This window comes from Podarcis melisellensis (assembly GCF_964234715.1).
Source record: "Podarcis melisellensis genome assembly, chromosome: 11".
NCBI lineage: Eukaryota > Metazoa > Chordata > Lepidosauria > Squamata > Lacertidae > Podarcis > Podarcis melisellensis.
This window is the reverse complement of record NC_138543.1, coordinates 61,963,543-61,984,454: the sequence shown is the minus strand read 5'-3', so window position 1 is coordinate 61,984,454 and position 20,912 is coordinate 61,963,543. Positions and strand designations below refer to the sequence as shown.

Below are 20,912 nucleotides of genomic sequence, written 5' to 3'. Positions count from 1 at the left end.
ATCCAGCAGCCTCTTCTTGTGACATAGGATCAGGGCCGTCTTTACCCGGGGATGCAAGGGGTGCGGGGCACCTGGGCACCGAATTCTGGGGGGCGCCAGGTGCCCACCGTTGAAGTCGCCTAAGCTCTTAACTATCTAGGTAAAGGTAAAGGGACCCCTGACCATTGTGACCGACTCTGGGGTTGCAGCGCTCATCTCGCTTTATTGGTCGAGGAAGCCAGCGTACAGCTTCTGGGTCATGTGGCCAGCAGGACTAAGCCGCTTCTGGCAAACCAGAGCAGTGCACGGAAACGCCACTTACCTTCCCGCTGGAGCGGTACCTATTTATCTACTTGCACTTTGATGTGCTTTCAAATTGCTAAGTGGGCAGGAGCTGGGACCGAGCAACGGGACCTCACCCCGTCGCAGGGATTTGAACCGCCGACCTTCTGATCGGCAAGCCCTAGGCTCTGTGGTTTAACCCACAGCGCCACCCACGTCCCCTTAACTGTTATGAAATAAATAATTTTCATCAAGCTAGAAAATCAAATTTCATATACAGTATACAGTCATACCTCATGTTACGTCTGCTTCATGTTACATTCTTTCAGGTTACGTCCCATGACGACCCGGAAGTACCGGAAAGGGCTACTTCCGGGTTTCACCACTTGTGCATGCGCAGACGAACAAAATTACAACACATGCATGTGCCCAAGCGGCGAATCGCAACCCGCACGTTCACAGATGCACCGCTGCGAGTTGCGTTCTTTCCATGTTGTGAATGGGCCTCCGGAACGGATCCCGTTCGCAACCAGAGGTACCACTGTACCTATGTATTACCGAAATGTATACCTACTGATTCACTAAAGGACTTTTGACTTGGTGCGCACATTTACCAAAGATGCACCACACCAGCGGCAGCACTTGTCATTCTCAACGGTGCCGTGTACGCGAAATTAACTCTCACATCATCATAAAAGTTAATTTGGGGGCTAAACTAAATGTGGGGGCACCGGGCGGATCTTTGCACCCCGGTGGCACATATGCTAAAGATGGCCCTGCATAGGATAGACCTGTGGGTGTCAGGCCAAGGGAAGCCCCTCCAGAGAATCAGAGAGTTGGAAGGTCCCCACGGGGTCATCTAGTCCAACCCCCTGAAATGCAGAAGTCTAGTATCCTATGAGCCGCCGTGGCCCAACTAGACACCCCTCTGGGTGGGAAATGGAGAGGCGTATCTGGGAAGAAAGGACCCTGGGAGGGTGCGAAGGTTGCATCTTTCATCCCTCAGTTTGCTATGAAAATGGAAGCCCAAAGCCAGTCCATATGAGGGCCAGTAGCCACAAAGGATCTAGGGAGCCTCCGGATTCAGAGGCAGTCTACCTCCAAGGACCATTTTCCAGAAAACAAAATGCAAGACCAAGGACCCATGTACCTACGGGACTGCCTCTCCTGGTCTGCCCCGCAGAGGACCTTAAAGTCCACAAATGACAACACTTTGGAGGGCCCGAGCCTCAAGGAGGTTAGATTGGTCTCAACTAGGGCCAGGGCCTTTTCAGTACTGGCCCCGACTTGGTGGAACGCTCTGTCACAAGAGACCCTGTGGGACTTGACATCTTTCCGCAGGGCCTGCAAGACAGAGCTGTTCCGCCTGGCCTTTGGCTTGGACTCGGTCTGACCGTTATGTTTCCCTCCCCTTATGGCCTTGATTGATTTAAAATGAGGCTGCATTTTAAATTGCATTTTAACCTGTATTTTAAATTGGTTCCCCACCCCCATTATGTTTTTACTGTAATTTTACTGGTGTTAGCCACCCTGAGCCCGGCTCTGGCTGGGTATAAATAAAAATTATTATTATTATTATTATTATTATTATTATTATTATTATTATTATTATTGTCTTGCCTTCACTTCCTACCCAGAACCACATGGGGAGTTAAGGAAAATATTTGGAGCCTGGGTCCCAGGGTGGGTTCACCCCCTAGCCGCTCCTGCCATGGGCTCTGGCCAGCAGAACATCTTCAGGGTAGCAAGAGGACTCTGTGGACTAGATGGGTTGTTGGGCCTGATCCACCAGGTTCTCCTTTGGTTCTGTGTGCCTCTGACAAAGCGAAGGCTCAAGCCCTTGGTGGGAGCAGACATGACTCACCAGCGCTTCCCGTGAGGAGGGGGCTGGATGGAGAGCAGTCAGCTGTTATAAATCACCCGGGCTTTCAGGGCCCAGGGCCGTGAATCTATAATTAGCGCATAATTAATTACCAGATGTTTTCAACACTAATGAAACATTAATAAATGATGAAGCAGTGCAGCCTGGTAATGGGGCATTTAAAAGGCAGCTTGCGAGGAGAAGCCGGCTAATTTGCTTGCCTTCCCTGGTGGTCCTTCCTCTCCTGTGGTTGGGGGGGGGGAGGATCTGAAGAAGGAGAGGTCTCCTTGTGAGTAAGTGGAGAGGGAGGGCAAGACATGGCTGGGAAGGGGAGCCCTCCACCGTCCGAGTGGAACGGACTGCCTCAGAAGGGGGACTCTGTTGGAAGCTTTTAAGTAGAGGTTCGTTGGCCGCCTGTCATGGGTGCTTTAGTACCTTGGGGTCATCTAGTCTGACCCCAATCACAGCTAAAGAATTACTGACAGATGGGCCTCCACCAAAGCAGAGTCCACTGCCTTCCAAGGTTATCTCTTCCCCATGAACATCTCTTTGTGGGTTAACTAGGGTTAAGACAATAGAGATGTGTTTCCTAGACTCAGTTAGGACATGCCCCCTCCTCTCTAAATGAGGGTGGAGGTGAAGCCTGGTCTTCCTGCTCGCTCTCCATGTAACTGACCAAGGAAGGCGTGTCTAAGTTTTGCTCCCAGCTTAGAGCACGTATTCTGTATTTTCTACCCCAGAGTATTCTGCCTGTGTTCTCCTTGTTGCAGCCTGGATAAATGCATGAATCTGACCTTTGGAGCATTCTGTAAGTAAAGGATTTTAAACTCATTGCAGGCTGGAAAGAGGGGAGTGCTGCATGCAACCAAATGGGCTAAGAAGGCTGCCTTCAGATGTCTTCTAAAAGTCAGATAGCTGTTTATTTCCTTGACATCTGATGGGAGGGTGTTCTACAGGGTGGGAGCCAAGACCGAGAAGGCCCTCTGCCTGGTTCCCTGTAACCTCACTTCTCACAATGAGGGAACCGCCAGAAGGCCCTCGGAGCTGGACCTCAGTGTCTAGGCTGGATGATGGGGGTGGAGACGCTCCTTCAGATATACTGTACTGGGCCGAGGCCGTTCAGGGCTTTAAAGGTCAGCACCAACACTTTGAATTGTGCTCGGAAACATATTGGGAGCCAACGTAGGTCTTTCAGGACCGGTGTTATGTGGTCTCGGCGGCCGCTCCCAGTCACCAGTCTAGCTGCCGCATTCTGGATTAATTTTAGTTTCCAGGTCACCTTCAAAGGCAGCCCCACTTAGAGCGCATTGCAGTAGTCCAAGCGGAGATAACCAGAGCATGCACCACTCTGGCCAGACAGTCTGCGGGCAGGTAGGGTCTCATCCTGCGTACCAGATGGAGCTGGGAGACAGCTGCCCTGGACACAGAATTGACCTGCGCCTCCATGGACAGCTGTGAGCCTAGGCGAAACATAGCAAATTTCCTCACCTTTTCTTCTTGAGGTTTGGTTATTTGGGGCTCTTTTCCAAAGCCATCATGGAAGAAGAGTGACCAACATCCCAATCTCTCTTCTGGTTTATCAGGAAGTGATTTATAACGGGGACAGGGAAATGAGTGCTACCAGAGCTGGCCGACAAGCCACCGTTTAGTGACGCAACCTTTTGCACTGACCCCGAGAGCCATGTGGGGTCTGGGTCTGGCCAGCGCTGGCTTCAGTGATCCTCTTCCTTCAGCTGAGCAGGGAAAATGACTCTTTCCCCAACCAGATTCCCATTAACAAGTCCCACCCCTCCTGGAACGAGGTCCAGGAAACGAGGATTAGGAATTAATTAGGGGCCCTGGTGCAGTTTTTATTGCACTGCTAAAAGTTTTTAGGGCTCATTAGAGGGATATGAGAGCCCACAGTGGGGTTGATGGGAAGTTTGCCCCTTGGCATATTGAACTTCCATGCTCCGAGCTCCTTGATGCGCGCGCACTGCTGGGATCAGGGGAGGGAGGGAACGGAGGAGAAATATGGCTGTGGGGTGGGAGATGTTCAACAACAGGACCAGATGCAGATCTCAGAATACGGCTCCTATCCCTTTTGGTTCAAACTCTCTTCACAGACAGGTCAGGTGGGGAGGAGTCACATGAGTGCATGCAAGTTTCAGCTGCAAGGACCGAGTCCAGAGCAGTCAGAGTCTGAGCTCTTGAGAGACATTGGTAGCAAAGTCTCACTGCCTGAAGGTTGTTCATTAGTGGGTTTTCATAGCCAATTTTGAAAACCCAGGACCCATCCAAAATGCAAGGCTAGTACAGTCACTTTCAGGTTACATCCCGTGGTGACCCGGAAGTACAGTGGTACCGCTGGGTTAAGTACTTAATTCGTTCCAGAGGTCCGTTCTTAACCTGAAACTGTTCTTAACCTGAAGACCACTTTAGCTAATGGGGCCTCCTGCTGCTGCCGTGCTGCCGAAGCATGATTTCTGTTCTCATCCTGAAGCAAAGTTCTTAACCTGAAGCACTACTTCTGGGTTAGCGGAGTCTGTAACCTGAGAAGGCCCTGGCCCTGGTGGAGGATAGTTTGACTTCCTTAGGGCCCAGGACTTCTAAACTATGAATATTCATGGACCTTAAGGGTATTCCAGGAGAGGTGGTCCTGTAAATACGAGTGCCCTAAGCTTAGTTGAAATTCCTGCATTGTAAAACGATGGACTAGATGACTTGAGGGATCCTTCCAACCTTCCAGCTCCATTTTTTTATCCTGAATAGTTCCCACCCAGGGTCATCTGACACCACCATTACCTAAGATCTAAATTTATCTGGAGTTGTCAGAAACCCAACCTGGGATGGTGGAAAATTGCTCCATGTTAGGCTCTCCTCTGCAAAAAATGCTCTCCAAGTAAGGTGAATAAAACCAAGCAGCAGTCTTTGGAAAGATCCACTCATTTGGAACTCTTGCCTGTATGAATTGCACAACCTTCTTTTCCAGTTCAAGCAAAGGGTCCAGGGCTCACGCCCAAGCATCAGATGAATTGCTGCAGAAATCCTGCAACGGGACAGGACCACAACCTCTCTCCATGGTCCAGTTGCAGATGTTGATGGCTGCTGGAGTTCAACACCACGTTGGAGGGACCCCGAACAATGCGCATCTGGGTTGACATAATCCTCATGACAGGTGGATGCCTGCACATTGATTTGTCAAGGGAGTGTGGTGTAACGGTTAGAGCACTGAGCTAGAACCTGATAAATAGGGGTTCAAATCCTTGCTCGGTATTGAAGCTCACTGGGTGTGTGACCTTGGGGGTTAGCAGTCCCTGCCTTTCAGCCTAACCTACCTCACAGGGTTGTTGTGGGGATTAATGGAGGAAGGAGAACGATTACGCCACCTTGAGCTCTTTGGAGAAGAATGTGGGATGCGTATACAAGGAACAAATTTCCCTCGAAAACGCAGGAGGGAGAAGATCACACACTAAGTGAGCTCTGACCCACAAGTATTATATTTACCTGTATGGATATTCTATCAAAAATTATTTGCTGATGAAGATTCCTCTTTGAAACAGTTGATTCAGTCCGGCTATACTGTTCTGTTCTGCTTGTTTGCTGGTTGCTATTGAATTCTTCACGTTGGAACACCCACCACCACAATACCTTTGGACATCATCCATTGAAAGTTGTGGTGTTTCCTCCCAGCAATTCATTACGCTGACTACTTCTTGGTTTATATATATATATGTTGAAGTTGATGATTTGTAAATTTTGGATGACATTCTAACCACTAATAATAATAATACATTTACTACATTTATTAGCCATGTGTTGCAGCTGTAATTGAGCAGATTTTTCTGTATTGCAACACAAGGGTTTGTTCCTCCTTACCTGCCTTGGTACCTGAGATCCTTCTCACCTGAATAAACCAGGCCTCCTACCTGGGACCTTCTGCATTCAGAGCACCCCCCATTTCAAGGACAGGTGAGCAGGGCTTGGAGTGAGTTTGCATGACCCAAAATCTGGAGGAGTGTAGAAGTGTTGGGAATCCACTGGATAGGAAGTGCTGGGGTGGGGGAGATAATAGAATCATAGACTTGGAAGGGACCCAAGGGTCATCTGGTCCAACCCTATTCGAGGCAGGAGTCTTTCACTCGAACACATAACCCTGAGATTAAATGCCTCTTGCTTTACTGACTGAGCTATCCCAGGGATGGGGGGAAAGTGTCCCCACAGAACAGGACCCATTCCACTGCTGGGCCCTGGAAGAGATTTGAAGAAGAGGCACCTTTCACACCCAAATAAGAACTGATTCATCACCAAAAATTAAAATAAGGTTGTAATGCCAGAAGTAAGGTTATTTGAACATTAACACTATCAGAGTCAAGAGGACTTTGGAGGTAATATGTGCAGGGTAGGGGTCATAAATGTGGAATTGGCCATTATTTCTTTTTTCAGAAATTGAAATGAGCATAGTACGTTTCTGAGCACAATTCAAAGTGTTGGTGCTGACCTTTAAAGCCCTGAAATGGTCTTGGCCCAGTATACCTGAAGGAGCGTCTCCACCCCCATCATTCTGCCCGGACACTGAGGTCCAGCGCCGAGGGCCTTCTGGTGGTTCTCTCATTGTGAGAAGTGAAGCTACAGGGAACCAGGCAGAGGGCCTTCTCGGTGGTGGCACCTGCCCTGTGAAACACCCTCCCATCAGATGTCAAGGAAATAAACAACTATCTGACTTCTGAAGGCAGCCCTGTTTAGGGAAGCTTTTACTGTCTGATGTTTTATTGTGTTTTTAATATTCTATTGGGAGCTGCCCAGAGTGGCTGGGAAAACCCAGCCAGTAGGCAGGGTAGAAATAATATATATTTCTTATTATTATAATTATTATTATTAAATGGCGACGAGTTCGCACTGGCCTATTTATTCTGAATGTTTGTAAGTGATGCCAATAAAGGTTTGATGATGATGATGATTGAATCTCAGAGCTGCAGAGTTGGAAGTGACCCTGAGGGTCATCCAGTCCAGCCCCTCCAATACCTGGATTCACAACACCTGGAAGGCGGCCATCCAACCTCTACTTAAAAACCTCCAAGGAAGGAGAGACCACCACCTTCTTCGGGAATCTGCTCCACCGTCAATGGGCTCTTACCACCAGAAAGTTCTTCCTAGTGGTGGGACGAAGTTTGCAAAGACACCTCAAGGTGCCCCTTATGTGTGTGTCCTGTCCCATGTGCCCCCCCCCTTATTCATAGAATCATAGAGTTGGAAGAGACCACAAGGGCCATCGAGTCCAACCCCTGCCAAGCAGGAAACGCCATCAGAGCACTCCTGACATATGGTTGTCAAGCCTCTGCTTAAAGACCTCCAAAGAAGGAGACTCCACTACACTCCTTGGCAGCAAATTCCACTGTCAAACAGCTCTTACTGTCAGGAAGTTCTTCCTAATGTTTAGGTGGAATCTTCTTTCTTGTAGTTTGGATCCATTGCTCTGTGTCCGCTTCTCTGGAGCAGCAGAAACAACCTTTCTCCCTCCTCTATGTGACATCCTTTTATATATTTGAACATGGCTATCATATCACCCCTTAACCTCCTCTTCTCCAGGCTAAACATGCCCAGCTCCCTTAGCCGTTCCTCATTATTGCCTTGGCACCTTCGTTTATGAGACGGCAGATCCTCCTTCTTCTTCTTCGTTTCAAGGCTCCAAACCAAACCATTTACCACATTCACACAAAAACCCATAATGAAATGGTCACATTTAATGAACAATCTCTCTCTTGTGTGAGTGCGGGTGTTTTGTTTTTTTGTTTTTCCTTCAGTGAAGTGTGTGTGATTTTAAAAGTTTTTTTTATATATATACACATCTATAAAAAGTTCAAATACAGCATATGATCGTTTTGGAATAATAGGGCGTAGGGTGTTCAATACTGCACTTTGAAACGAGGGGAGGGAGGGAGAGGAAGGGAATTTGGGGAAGCCGGATTCTTACAAAACAGGACTTGGGGAAGGGGCGAAGAGAGGGAACAGGGCAGTTTGGGGTGGGTGGGGGGCCAAGAGGACATCTTAGTTTAGCTACAGTTCCATCGGGTATACATCCCACTCCCCAATAATAAGACCAATACACAAACCTAAGGAGTTTCTCTGTATAAACGGAAGGGGACACACAGCTATAAATGGGGCAGGAGGGAAGGGGTCAGACTGTGTTTTCCAAGATGGGACCCCCTCCCGACGTCTCCTTCGGTGGGACACTTACGAACGGCTTCTTTTAAAAAACAAAGACCCGCCAGCCGCCTTGATGCACCCGTCTGGTGGCTCCCGGTGGGGCGCTTGCTTTATTCCGCCCCCCACTGTGATGTGTGGGGCAGAGCCGCGATGCCTCCCTGGGCACATTTGACTCTCTGCGCCCGGCCGAGGGCTCAAAGGTTCGTTCTCTCACAGCTGCCAAGAGGAGGAAGGGGAGGAAGAGGAACGCTGGCCTTGTGGGGCAGCCCCCTGGGCGTCAGGTTCGTGGCCTCCCCTCCCGGAGCCGCCCTGTCCGTCCGTCTGTCGCGCTCCTGTGTCCAGGAACCGGGCTGCGGGTTCGAAGCATGCCCAGCAGAGGGTCTTTGGCGTGGTGGTTTAGCTGTATGATCTGAACCCGGGGCCGGGGGATGGCTGGTGCTCCAGGCTGCTGCTCCCTCCCTCCCTCCCCACTTCAGGGCTTCCTATCTCCTCCCCCCGCCCAAACGCCCCCCCCCGATCCCACCCCACATTCCCGCCTGTCTCTTTCGCGTGCGAGGAGAGCTCCTCTGTCCTTTTGAAGGTTTAGTCAGGCGGCTTTGCAAAGTTCCGGGAAAGTTTGTAGTTGGTTGGGTGGCAGGTGGGTGGGCGGGCAGGCGGAGAGCCTGGGCCCCCTTGGATCTTTTTTTGGGGGGGGGCTTGGCCTTCCGGGGAGTGCAGCGATGAAGAGAAACGGAACACGTCCTTCAGACCATGTGCAAAACAGAAGCAAAGACAGACGTTCCGGTGAGTCGGGGACCTCCTCAGCGGGGCTCCGAGGCCGAGTCTACAGTAAGGGGGAGGGAAAGGGAAAGTGAACATAAGAAGTGGCCCCCCTAGTCCAGCATCCTGTTCCCACATTGGCCAACCTCTGAGCCAGCCATTCAAATTGGTGGCGATCGTCACCGCCTCTTGTTAAACCCTGGAACTCACTGCCACTGGGGGCAGCGATGGCAAGAGAGGAGGAAATTGGCTACCACAAGATCCTTTGGAGAGCCTTGGAGAGTTAAAATCGAGATGTGGAAATATGGAAAAACCGATGAGAGGCAGGACTGAGATTTGGACATGCTTCAAGGTGCAGACTATGGGAAGCTGTAAAATTACCATATTTTTCGCTCCGTAAGATGCACCTAGTTTTTAGAGGGGGAATGCAAGAAAAAAAATATTCTTTACAGGGAGCGCTGAGCAGAGCCTGTATGCATCCCAGGCTCTGCTCAGCGCTCACTTTCACGCGCTGCGAGGAGCATGTGTGTGGCGCTTGCAGGCTTTTCCCGAGGAGGGAGAAGGGCAGCCCATGCGGCTCTTGGGGGCTTTTCCAGGAGGTGGGGGAAGGGACTGAGGGGCTAAGCCAGAAGCTACAACAGCAAGGGGGAGTGCTGCGCAGAGATCCCTGTAGCTGTTCTGGATTCTGGGATAGCCACACAGCCTGCATTCGCTCTATAAGACGCACACTTTTTAGGAGGGGGAAAGTGCGTCTTATAGAGCGAAAAATACAGTAATAATTACAATTCGGAAGATAATTCGACCTTTTTTTATTTTAGTTTTGTATTTTTATTGGATTATGATTTGATATGTGAATTGGATGTCTTTTATTGGGAAATTAATAAAAACAATCTAACAAAAAAAGATCCCATGGAGAGCCTGTCTAGTCCGGCATCCTGTTCTCAGGGGGCCAAACATCAGGAAGAACTTTCTGCTGAGAAACCTCCAAGGAAGGAGAGTCCACAGGGAGAGTGGTCCATGGTCCCAACAGCCACAACCCCCCCACGGCTTGACCTCACCCCCAAAGGCAGACCCCTCCAGCATCTCCCAAGACAGACAGATGCCAGCTTCCATATAATCCCTCCTGCTTTCTTTCCCCTTTCCCCCCGCCCCCTTCGTCCCACAAGGAGGGGCCCCAAGAGATACTCACTAAATAAAGTGGATGCTGAAAGCCACCAATAGCAGACTAGCCACCCAGGAGAGGGCAATGGCTCCATCGCTGCCTTGCTCCTCCGAGTTCCCGATGCTGCTGGTGGTGGGGACCACAAAGGCTGAGGTGCTGGCGGTCGTCGTCTCTGAAGGAGAGGGGGAAAGCAAGGGAAAGGGATTAATGCCAGGGGCACAGGTAGAGCAGGCGTCCAGCAGCCCCCATGACCTCCCCTTTCCTTGCCCCATGGAGTCGTGTATAGTCAGGGCCGGATTGAGGTTTGATGAGGCCCTCAGCTCCTGAAGGTAATGGGGCCCTTTATATGTCCAGCTATCCTTTGTCAACAACAAATTGTCGCTGTTCTTTGTGTTGAATAGATGATATATGGTATTTTATGGACCTCATAGGTATCTCAAGCCACTTGCACATGTTGCCATACAACTAGTCCATGCAGAATGTAAAGGTAAAGGAACCCTTGACCATTAGGTCCAGTCGTGGCTGACTCTGGGGTTGCAGTGCTCATCTCACTTTACTGGCCGAGGGAGCCGGCGTACAGCTTCCGGGTCATGTGGCCAGCATGACTAAGCCGCTTCTGGCAAACCAGAGCAGCACACGGAAACGCCGTTTACCTTCCCGCTGGAGTGGTACCTATTTATCCACTTGCACTTTGACATGCTTTCGAACTGCTAGGTTGCCACTTCCTATCAGTTGATGTCAAACCAGCGTCCCACACCGTGATGCAGTATGAAAGGACACTTTCTATTTTGGACCGGTAGAAGGAGATCATCAAATGTTGATTGGCATCGTTCTTCCGCAATACTCTGAGGAGATGGAGTATCTGTTGGGCTTTCTTAACCACCTGGGTTGTATTGATTTTCCAAGTAAGGTCTCCTCCCTCAGCCATGCAATCCAACACTGCTGTCTCTCACCCAGCCCTACTCTGCAGGGTTGTTGTGAGGGGGGGCGAGAATGTCCTGCGCTCCATGTTGGAATGGCAGGATAAGGATGAAATGAATAATATTAATATGAATAATAATGTTGGGTGCTATTTTCACAGCACCACACAGGGACCACCAAGAGACAGATGAGGAAGTGCAACCCACTGGAGAAGATTGCTAAACGACATTCATTAGGAGAGCAATTAATGCCATTGGCGTCAATGGGGCTCAGAGTTGCAATGAACTCTTGCAAGATGCCTGCTGCCCTTCCTACTTGCATGCCAAGCCGCATGGCCACCAGAGGGCAGTCTCTGCTCACGCTAAAGTCCAAGTTGCAGGACACTGACCATCACTGATTTCCTTCTTCAATCTTTCTTGGAGGCAAATGGGCACAAAGAGTTATTTGTTTTGCTTTTTTGGGGGGGAGGGGGGGCGCGAGGAAGCATGCATTTATTGTTACTGACCATCATCACACAACCTAAGCTAATTGGGTATTTTGCGCTGTGGCACTGTAACATTGGCTGCATGATCCCAAACTGGCTGGGGTGATGTCACAGGGATGCTTCGCCACACCAGCGTTAAGGAAACAAAAACGGAGCCCAAAATAACAGTGTAAGGCAATCAAAACCAATGAACAGGTAGAGAAAAAGATGAAAAAGCAGGTGACACTTGCAAAATATCTCCAGCCTTGAAATCCTCTGTCTTGCACTGATGTGACTATTCGGTGTAGTTCTTGAAAGCGATTTCCACTTGCTTAACCATAAACAGGTAAAAAGGTAAAGGACCCCTGGACAGAAGTCCAGTCAAAGGTGACTATGGGGTTGTGGTGCTCATCTCGCTTCAGGCTGAGGGAGCCGGTGTTTGTCCACAGACAGCTTTCCGGGTCATGTGGCCAGCAGGACTAAACTGCTTCTGGTGCAGCGGGACACCATGATGGAAACCAGAGTGCACAGAAACCCTGTTTACCTTCCCGCCGCAGTGATACCTGTTCATCTACTTGCGCTGGTGTGCTTTCAAACTGCTAGGTTGGCAGGAGCAGGGACTCAGCAACGGGAGCTTACCCCGTCGTGGGGATTTGAACCGCTGACCTTCCGATTGGTAAGCCCAAGAGGTTTGGTGGTTTAGACCACAGCGCTACCCGCTTCCTATAACCATAAAAGCAAGCCCAAGGAAAGGTGGGAATAATGTTCAGGCTTGGACTTTGGCTATTTCTGGACCAAGGGGCATCCAAAAACATATCAGGCGCAGAGAGACCCCAGCCTGTCCCCAACACACCAATGGTCACCTTAAAGATCTGAACCGGACCAAATAGGGGAGCATGGGTGATGTTGAACAGTCTGGGTTTATGCGGTTTGCAACATTCTCCAAATCTGTCAGGTGATTTCACCTGCACGGCAGCCCCTAAGAGCTGACCCCCTTGGCATGCCAAAATGTGTCGTCTCTATACAGTCTGTCGTGCAGCTGGGCAGCACCAATAATTGCACATTCCCCCCGTGTGTGAGCGCACAACCAGACGCCCCGAGGGTCTTTGGCAGGCCTCCCGGTGCTTTCCTAGTAGTGGACAGCAATATTTTTTTTGCTCGATTTCCCAACCCCACGAGCGCCGGTGCCAGCTGAGGGGACCAGCCCGGACGCTGCACGGCTGCTTCTGGGAAGCCAGAGGCTGATATCACATTATGCACTTGGAAGCCAGCCCAGCTCTTTCCTAGAAACAGAGAGTTGTTAACTTTGCGGCTTTCCTCGCTAACAGGCTTCCCGTTGTGTGCTGCTACAAAAACCCACACTGGACAGCGCCTTTTGCCAGAGATTTTGCGAAGCACACGGCCTGTTCTGGTTCCCACATTTCCTGAAACCCCGCTGCCCTTTCCTGGTGGGGAGAGCATAGCCAGCTGGCAAGTGGCAGGCGGAAGAGCAGCTTTGCAGGATCAGACCCAGGTCCATCTGATCCTGTGTTCTGATCCTACCATGAGCCGCTGGGAAGGTCGCAAGAAGAGCATGAGGCTGGCTGATCTTTCCTCCATTCCTGGCATTAGAGGTAGACTGCATCTGAACAAGGAAGTTCCATTGAATTATCGTGGTTCACAGCTATTAACAGACCTCTCTGCCTCCATGATGGGAGAGGGACTTTAGCCCAGTGGGCAGAGCATGGGATTTGCATGCAGGATCATGCAAAGGACCCCAAGGGTCATCTAGTCCAACTCACAGCTGAATAATCCATTGGCCATCCTTGTTGGCAAACAACTGTCTCAGGAGACAATGGAGAACATCTGCTTAAAAGTCCTTCCTGATGTTTAATCAGAATCTCCTTTCCAGCAGGCATCTCCAGTTTAAAAGGATACAGCTAGCTACCCTTCTTTGCCTGAGACAACTCAGGAGAATGAGCAGCTGCCCATCAGAGCAGACAGTACTAGGCTGGGCCAAAGGCCTTGTCCACACTTCTACTGTGCCTATAAAGCATGGGTCCGAGTGGTTTCCCCCTTGCCCCACTCCTCTCCCAGGAAAAAGCCTGCTCTTTAGTGCTGAATCAAGAACAAACAGCATTCCATAGAAAACCTGAATGGCTGTTTGCACTGATTAAGTGCTAAAGAGCAGTTTTCTCCGGAGGAAAGTGGGACAAGAGGAAGTCTGGATAAGCCCAAAGCAACTTCCTCTGAACTTGTGTGACTCCTTTTCAGGGCCATCACTATGTCTTGGGGTCTGGAATTCGGAACACGGATAAAGTCACTGCAGGACCTCAGCTCCTTTGATAAACCTGTGAAGATCTGTGCAAGCCTATCTCCTTGGCCAGCAGCACTGTTACTGTTGGAGGTGTTGGTAGAAGCAAGAACCTCTTCTGGAGGAGGAGAGTTGTATTGTGTGGTGGTGCTGTCGAGGGAAACAGGGACTTTGCAAGCCTAATGAATGGTGTTCCAGACAGAAACACTTGAAGAGACACAGCACAGAGCTTAAGAAATGGGCACCCCAATGGAAAAACCACTTTGGGGTGGCAGGGGCATCATTCAGGTAGTCATAGTTGTTTATACCCTCACGTAAGAACATAAAGAGTTTGGGACGCAGGTGGCACTGTGGGTTAAACCACAGAGCCTAGAACTTGCTGATCAGAAGGTCGGTGGTTCGAATCCCTGCAACGGGGTGAGCTCCTGTTGCTCGGTCTCTTGCCAACCTAGCAGTTCGAAAGCATGTCTAAGTAGATAAATAGGTACCGCTCTGGCGGGAAGGTAAACGGCGTTTCCGTGAGCTGCTCTGGTTCGCCAGAAGCGGCTTAGTCCTGCTGGCCACATGACCCGGAAGCTGTATGCCAGCTCCCTCGGCCAATAAAGCAAGATGAGCGCCGCAACCCCAGAGTCGGCCACGACTGGACCTAATGGTCAGGGGTCCTTTAAGAACATAAAGAAAGCTTGCTGGATCAGGCCAAATAGCCCACCTAGTCCAGCATCCTGTCCCCACAGTGGCCATGTAGACATCCCAAAGGGAAACGTCTGCAAGCAGGATTGGAACGCAAGAGCTCTCTCCCCTTCCGTGGTTCCATGCCTTTGCCCTTCAAAATGGGCGCGTTAACCCCAGAAGAGCCACTCCAAAGGTAGCAGGGCAGAAACTCCTTGGACACAGAAACCAGAGCCCTGGGAAGGGTCTCTCATTGAGCCCCCTGGCAGAGCAGAAAATCCACTCCCACAACACTCCATAGGGAAGCAGCCAGCTCAGCACCACTTTCCTTCCAAAGCAAAATGGATGGATTCTTGCAAAGGTTCAAAAGTCTTCTATGCCAGCACTGCCTATCTTTGGCATGGAAAGAAGGGTCTGTTTTGCAAAACTCCTTATCTCTGAGCAACTGTGGGAGCACTCAGGAATCCTGGGTGTTACAGGGCTGGCTGCGGCGAGCCATGCATTGCAACTTCCTCAACTTTCAAAGCTGGCTACAGGACCTCCCAGATGCCGGCCACATCTGGGACCTGTTTCCCTGTTGGCCGAGGACTCCAGATCTGGTGGGCCTCAGGCACAGACAATATCAGCACCCGCAGAAGGAAAGGGGATGTGGCCCGCCTGACTGCCACCCTCCAACTGCTTTTGTTCTGATGTGGAATCTCCCGCCTGGTCTGCAAAACGGGCTACGCAGAAGTAAAGAAGAACTGGAAGGGGTTCCAACCCCTGAACATGCAGGAATCACCGCATGAAGCGGGAAGGGTTTGTGTGTCAAAAGCTGCTGAATAATCCCAGGAGCCTCCCTCTCTGGCATCAACAAGTTCCCCTGCCACCCCGGTCCCCAAGAATGCTCAGGATAATAAGAAGGGCACAACCAGATCCCAGAGGGAAGCAGATGCAGTTTGAGATGCTTGGGAAATAATTGGGAGTGTCTCCACCCCCGTCGTTCTGCCAGGACACTGAGGTGCATCTCCGAGGGCCTTCTGGCGGTTTCCTCGCTGCGAGAAGCCAAGTTACAGGGAACCAGGCAGAGGGCCTTCTCGGTAGAATCCTAGAATCCTAGAGTTGGAAGAGACCACAAGGGCTGTCGAGTCCAACCCCCTGCCAAGCAGGAAACACCACCAGAGCACTCCTGACATATGGTTGTCAAGCCTCTGCTTAAAGACCTCCAAAGAAGGAGACTCCACCACACTCCTTGGCAGCAAATTCCACTGTCAAACAGCTCTTACTGTCAGGAAGTTCTTCCCAATGTTTAGGTGGAATCTTCTTTCTTGTAGTTTGGATCCATTGCTCCGTGTCCGCTTCTCTGGAGCAGCAGAAAACAACCTTTCTCCCTCCTCTATGTGACATCCTTTTATATATTTGAACATGGCTATCATATCACCCCTTAACCTCCTCTTCTCCAGGCTAAACATGCCCAGCTCCCTTAGCCGTTCCTCATAAGGCACGGCTAGGGGCACCCTGTTCAGGGAATTTTTTAATGTGTGACATTTTAATGTATTTTTAATCTTTGTTGGAAGCCGCCTAGTGTGGCTGTGGAAACTCAGCCAGATGGGCGGGTACAAATAATAAATTGCTATTACTACCTGCCCTATGGAATGCCCTCCCACCAGATGTCAAAGAGAACAACAACTACCAGACTTTTAGAAGACATCTCAAGTCAGCCCTGTTTAGGGAAGCTTTTAATGTTTAATAGACTATTGTATTTTAATATTTTCTTGGAAGCTGCCCGGAGTGGCTGGGGAAGCACAGCCAGATGGGCGGGGTATAAATAATAAATTATTATTATTATTATTATTATTATTATTATTATTATTATTATGAGAGGAGGAGGCTGCGGAAGGGTGGAAAGTGGGGACCAACTGCTGCTGAGTGGTGTCTGGTTTTCTTGAATAAAGAGTCAACGTCACCGCTAAGGGCCTCTGCATCATCTGATTCCATCCCTGGCGCTAGCCCTGCCAGAGCGAGACCTCCCCCCCCCCAGAAACGACTCCCTCTTCCCGTCCCCATGGAAAACCCTCCTCGTCCAGCATCTCCATGGCTTCACCTGCTCCTTGGGCTTCCGTGGTGAGATGCTTGGGCTCCTCGGTCCAGGGCGTGGCATGCACGGCCACGCTCCAGTCGCTCCACGTGCCGATCTCGTTGTCCTTGGCTGCCACCTGGATGATGTACTCTTTGCCCGCGTAGGCGTCGGTGATGATGTGGGTTGTCCCGTCTGACAGCTCCACCTGCAAGGGGGAGAAGGGGAGGGTCATGGGGGGGGGGCTGCCGATGAATTCACAGTGTCCCAGCACCTCTTGGGGATGAGATGTTGTGGCCATGGCTTCGCGCAGAACTGGGGGTGCCCAAATGTCCGATGGCACAGATTAGGAAGCTGCCAAGTGCCACCTGGAAGCCATGACAAGCCCCTGAGAGCATCTTGATTGGCATTCCTAGCCTGGCAAAGAGGGCACCCAACCCAGCTAGGTTTTGAGGAGCAGTTAACTGGCATGAGAGCCAAACCATAGAGAAACAGGCAAACAGATACAGTATTTTCTGGATGATAGGAAGCAAACCTTTTTGGTGTATGTACCGTATTTTTCGCACCATAGGGCGCACCGGACCATAGGGCGCACCCAGTTTTTTTGGGGGGAAATAAAGGGGAAAAAATTATTTTCCCCCCAGGTGCGGGGCTGGGGTGGGGGAAGCTAGAGCTTCCCCCGACCCCAGCCCTCAAACAGGCAGCTCTCTGCAAGCAGCGGGAGCGCTCCCGCTGCTTGCGGAGAGGTCCGCGAAGCCTGGACGCGCTGAGCTCAGCGCGCCCAGGCTTCGGCATGCAGGCACCTCTCCGCAAGCAGCGGGAACGCTCCCGCTGCTTGCGGAGAGGTCCGCGAAGCCTGGACGCGCTGAGCTCAGCGCGCCCAGGCTTCGGCATGCAGGCACCTCTCCGCAAGCAGCGGGAACGCTCCCGCTGCTTGCGGAGAGGTCCGCGAAGCCTGGACGCGCTGAGCTCAGCGCGCCCAGGCTTCGGCATGCAGGCACCTCTCCGCAAGCAGCGGGAACGCTCCCGCTGCTTGCGGAGAGGTCCGCGAAGCCTGGACGCGCTGAGCTCAGCGCGCCCAGGCTTCGGCATGCAGGCACCTCTCCGCAAGCAGCGGGAACGCTCCCGCTGCTTGCGGAGAGGTCCGCGAAGCCTGGACGCGCTGAGCTCAGCGCGCCCAGGCTTCGGCATGCAGGCACCTCTCCGCAAGCAGCGGGAGCCCAGCGCTGGGCTCCCACTGCTTGCGGAGAGGTGTGCGAAGCCTGGAGAGCATGAGGGGTTGGTGCGCACCGACCCCTCTCACTCTCCAGGCTTCAGCGAAAGCCTGCATTCGCACCATAGGACGCACACACATTTCCCCTTCATTTTTGGAGGGGAAAAAGTGCGTCCTATGGTGCGAAAAATACGGTAAATCCAGTTATATAACAGGGCTTACTCTTGGATAAATGTATCAGGGATTGCATGCCAAGGCACAGACGGGGGGGGGGGCATATGGGCCACTTGGCCCGGGCCTCCGATTCCAAAGGGGGCCTTGGTCAGCATACATTCCCTATGTATTTTTAAAAAGCACTAACCTAGACAGCATCTTAAAAAGCAGAGACATCACCTTGCCAACGAAGGTCTGTATAGTTAAAGCTATGGTGTCCCCAGTAGCAATGTATGGAAGTGAGAGCTGGACCATAAAGAAGGCTGATCGCCGAAGAATGGATGCTTTTGAATTCTGGTGCTGGAGGAGACTCTGGAGAGTCCCATGGACTGCAAGAAGATCCAACCTCTCCATTCTGAAGGAAATCAGCCCTGAGTGCTCACTGGAAGGACAGATCATGAAGCTGAGGCTCCAAGACTTTGGCCACCTCATGAGAAGAGAAGACTCCCTGGAAAAGACCCTGATGTTGGGAAAGATGGAGGGCACAAGGAGAAGGGGACGACAGAGGACAAGATGGTGGGACAGTGTTCTCGAAGCTACCAGCATGAGTTTGACCAAACTGTGGGAGGCAGTGGAAGACAGGAGTGCCTGGCATGCTCTGGTCCAGGGGGTCATGAAGAGGCGGGCACAACTAAACAGCTAAACAACAACAACATTGTATATCTCTATTTTCCATTTTGTCTTTATATGCAGATACGGCTCAAGCCTTGAAATAAAATTATTTGTCAGCATAACTTTTGTGAAAATTATTTATATAGTTACTTATTTATAAGGCTTCAGCTATCCCCAGGGTAAAAAAAAGGGGGGCACATTATCTACCTGGCCCGGGCCTCTGCCTGGCTCTGCAAGGCCCTGCGCATGCCATCCAGTGAAATGCTTTTCTATATCTATACCAACCTGTTGCACTCCAGGTGTTTCTGGACTGCCCCTCCAATTCCCACATCTGCAGCAGCTGTGCTGGCAGAGGCTGGAGGGAGTTGTAGTACAGCAACATCTGGAGGGCGCCAGTTGGGGAAGGCCAGTTGAGAGGAAGTGCAGCTCTTTCCAAATGACTTCCCCTAAAGTCCCAAGCCCACCCCATCCATTCCTGCTCATCCAAGTTCTCAGCCATCAACCTTGAAAAGAGGGACTTTTCCACTGAAGGGAATTTTCACCAAATAACTGCTCCGCCTCCTCCCATTATACACTCAATAAATGAGTGAGTTGCACAATTCACACCTAATACTAGGCCTCTTCTGGGCCCTTAAAAAAAAAGAAAGCTAATAAAATTGGCACTTCCAGAATAATGGTAAGCAGCAACTTTCCTGAATCATTAGCTTTGGAAAGGCAGGTGCCCGGATTGGGGCCGGGTTGGGTGGGCAACAGTGAACCATTTTACCCCCAGCTCAGGTCCTATCACCTAGGCTACCTCTTAGACAACTCGGGGTTTTTTGTTTTTTTTTAAATAATAATAAAATAATAAAATAAAATAGAAAAAAATCAGAATTGGACAATAGAAACAAAATCATAATCTCCACTAACAAAGGCAAGAATGGAGCTGGGACTGCTGCAAAGCCCTCCTTGCTGAAGGGGGAGGAGAGATGCTGGAACCATTGATATAAATGGTATTTGGATTGGGGGGGGTTCATAGATGGTTCATAGGTAACGCACAAGACCCCTGATCTGCATGCTCCACGTGAATGGGTGAAAAGCTCCATTGCTAGAAAGAGAATGGAGAGGCGTTGTCAGTCAAGGGAAAGGGTTGCTGGAGGGTTAGAAGGAAGACTCTGTTAGATGACTAGGAAGCAGAAGGAACCTGCCAATAGCCCAGGACTAAAGCCCAGATGCAACTGAACTGCTCACTTGACAAAACTGACCAGGGACTGGCAAAGGCTTCGGCCCAGTAAGGAGCATCTCCACCCCCATCGTTCTGCCCGGACACTGAGGTCCAGCTCTGAGGGCCTTCTGGCAGTTCCCTCACTGTGATAAGCGAGGTTACAGGGAATCAGGCAGAGGGTCTTCTCGGTGGTGGTGCTCATCCTGTGAAACACCCTCCCATCAGATGTTAAGGAAATCTGACTTTTAGAAGACATCTGAAGGCAGCCCTGTTTAGGGAAGTTTTTAATGTCTGAAGTTTTATTCTGTTTTTAGTGTTCCCCAGAGTGGCTGGGGAAACCCACCCAGATGGGCGGGGTATAAATAGTAAAATTATTACAGTCATACCTCATGTTACATTTGCTTCATGTTACGTTCTTTCAGGTTATGTCCTGCGGTGACCCAGAAGTACCGGACAGGGTTACTTCTGGGTTTTGCCGCTCGCGCATGCGCAGAAGTGCAAAATGACGTTACGCACATGTGCAGAAGCGGTGAATCACAACCCGCGCGTGCACAGACGCGCCACTGCGGGTTTCACTCTTTACATGTTGCGAACGGGCCTCCAGAACGGATCCCGTTCGCAACCAGAGGTACCATTGTATTGTTACTATTCTTATTAGAAGGCACGACTCAGAGTCTGGGGCTTTTGCTTTCTTACTGAAGACTCTTCCCCCAAATTCTAAGATGCTCACACATTCTCCTTAGGCTCTCTTGCTTGTTCGGATGAGTCCCCCAACCATCATCTTTCCGCACCTCTCCTCTCTCCAAGATTAGAGGCTGGTTTCGTCTTCGTGCATGAGCTGACTGCGTGCAGGCCATTGCTCAGAGACGGTTCCAAGGCTTGCCTCTCTGCCAGCCCTTCCATTTCGAGATGGGGAGAGACCAAAGCAGTTCCAAAACGTCATCACCCCATTTTGTGTTGTCCTGGTCAATTTGACCAGGACGTGCAGTTTCCCAAAATAATCCGGAAAGCCTTTTAAGAGCTGTCTGCCTAATCAAAG

The 20,912-nt window shown here is 50.7% G+C and overlaps 1 protein-coding gene across 2 annotated transcripts in view; it reads right to left on the bottom strand.

Annotated features, from left to right (window-relative positions):
- Positions 1–8,923: 8,923 nt before the first annotated feature.
- Positions 8,924–20,912, bottom strand: part of CNTFR (ciliary neurotrophic factor receptor) — a 430,483-nt gene continuing 418,494 nt past the window's right edge. For both annotated transcript variants that reach the window (XM_081929951.1, XM_081929952.1), the window contains 3 exons: positions 16,659–16,839; positions 10,257–10,401; positions 8,924–9,131 (listed from right to left, as the gene is read on the bottom strand). In XM_081929951.1, coding sequence (XP_081786077.1) covers position 9,131; positions 10,257–10,401; positions 16,659–16,839 — 327 coding nt within the window. In that variant the 3' untranslated portion in view covers positions 8,924–9,130. The remainder of the gene's footprint in view (positions 9,132–10,256; positions 10,402–16,658; positions 16,840–20,912) is intronic.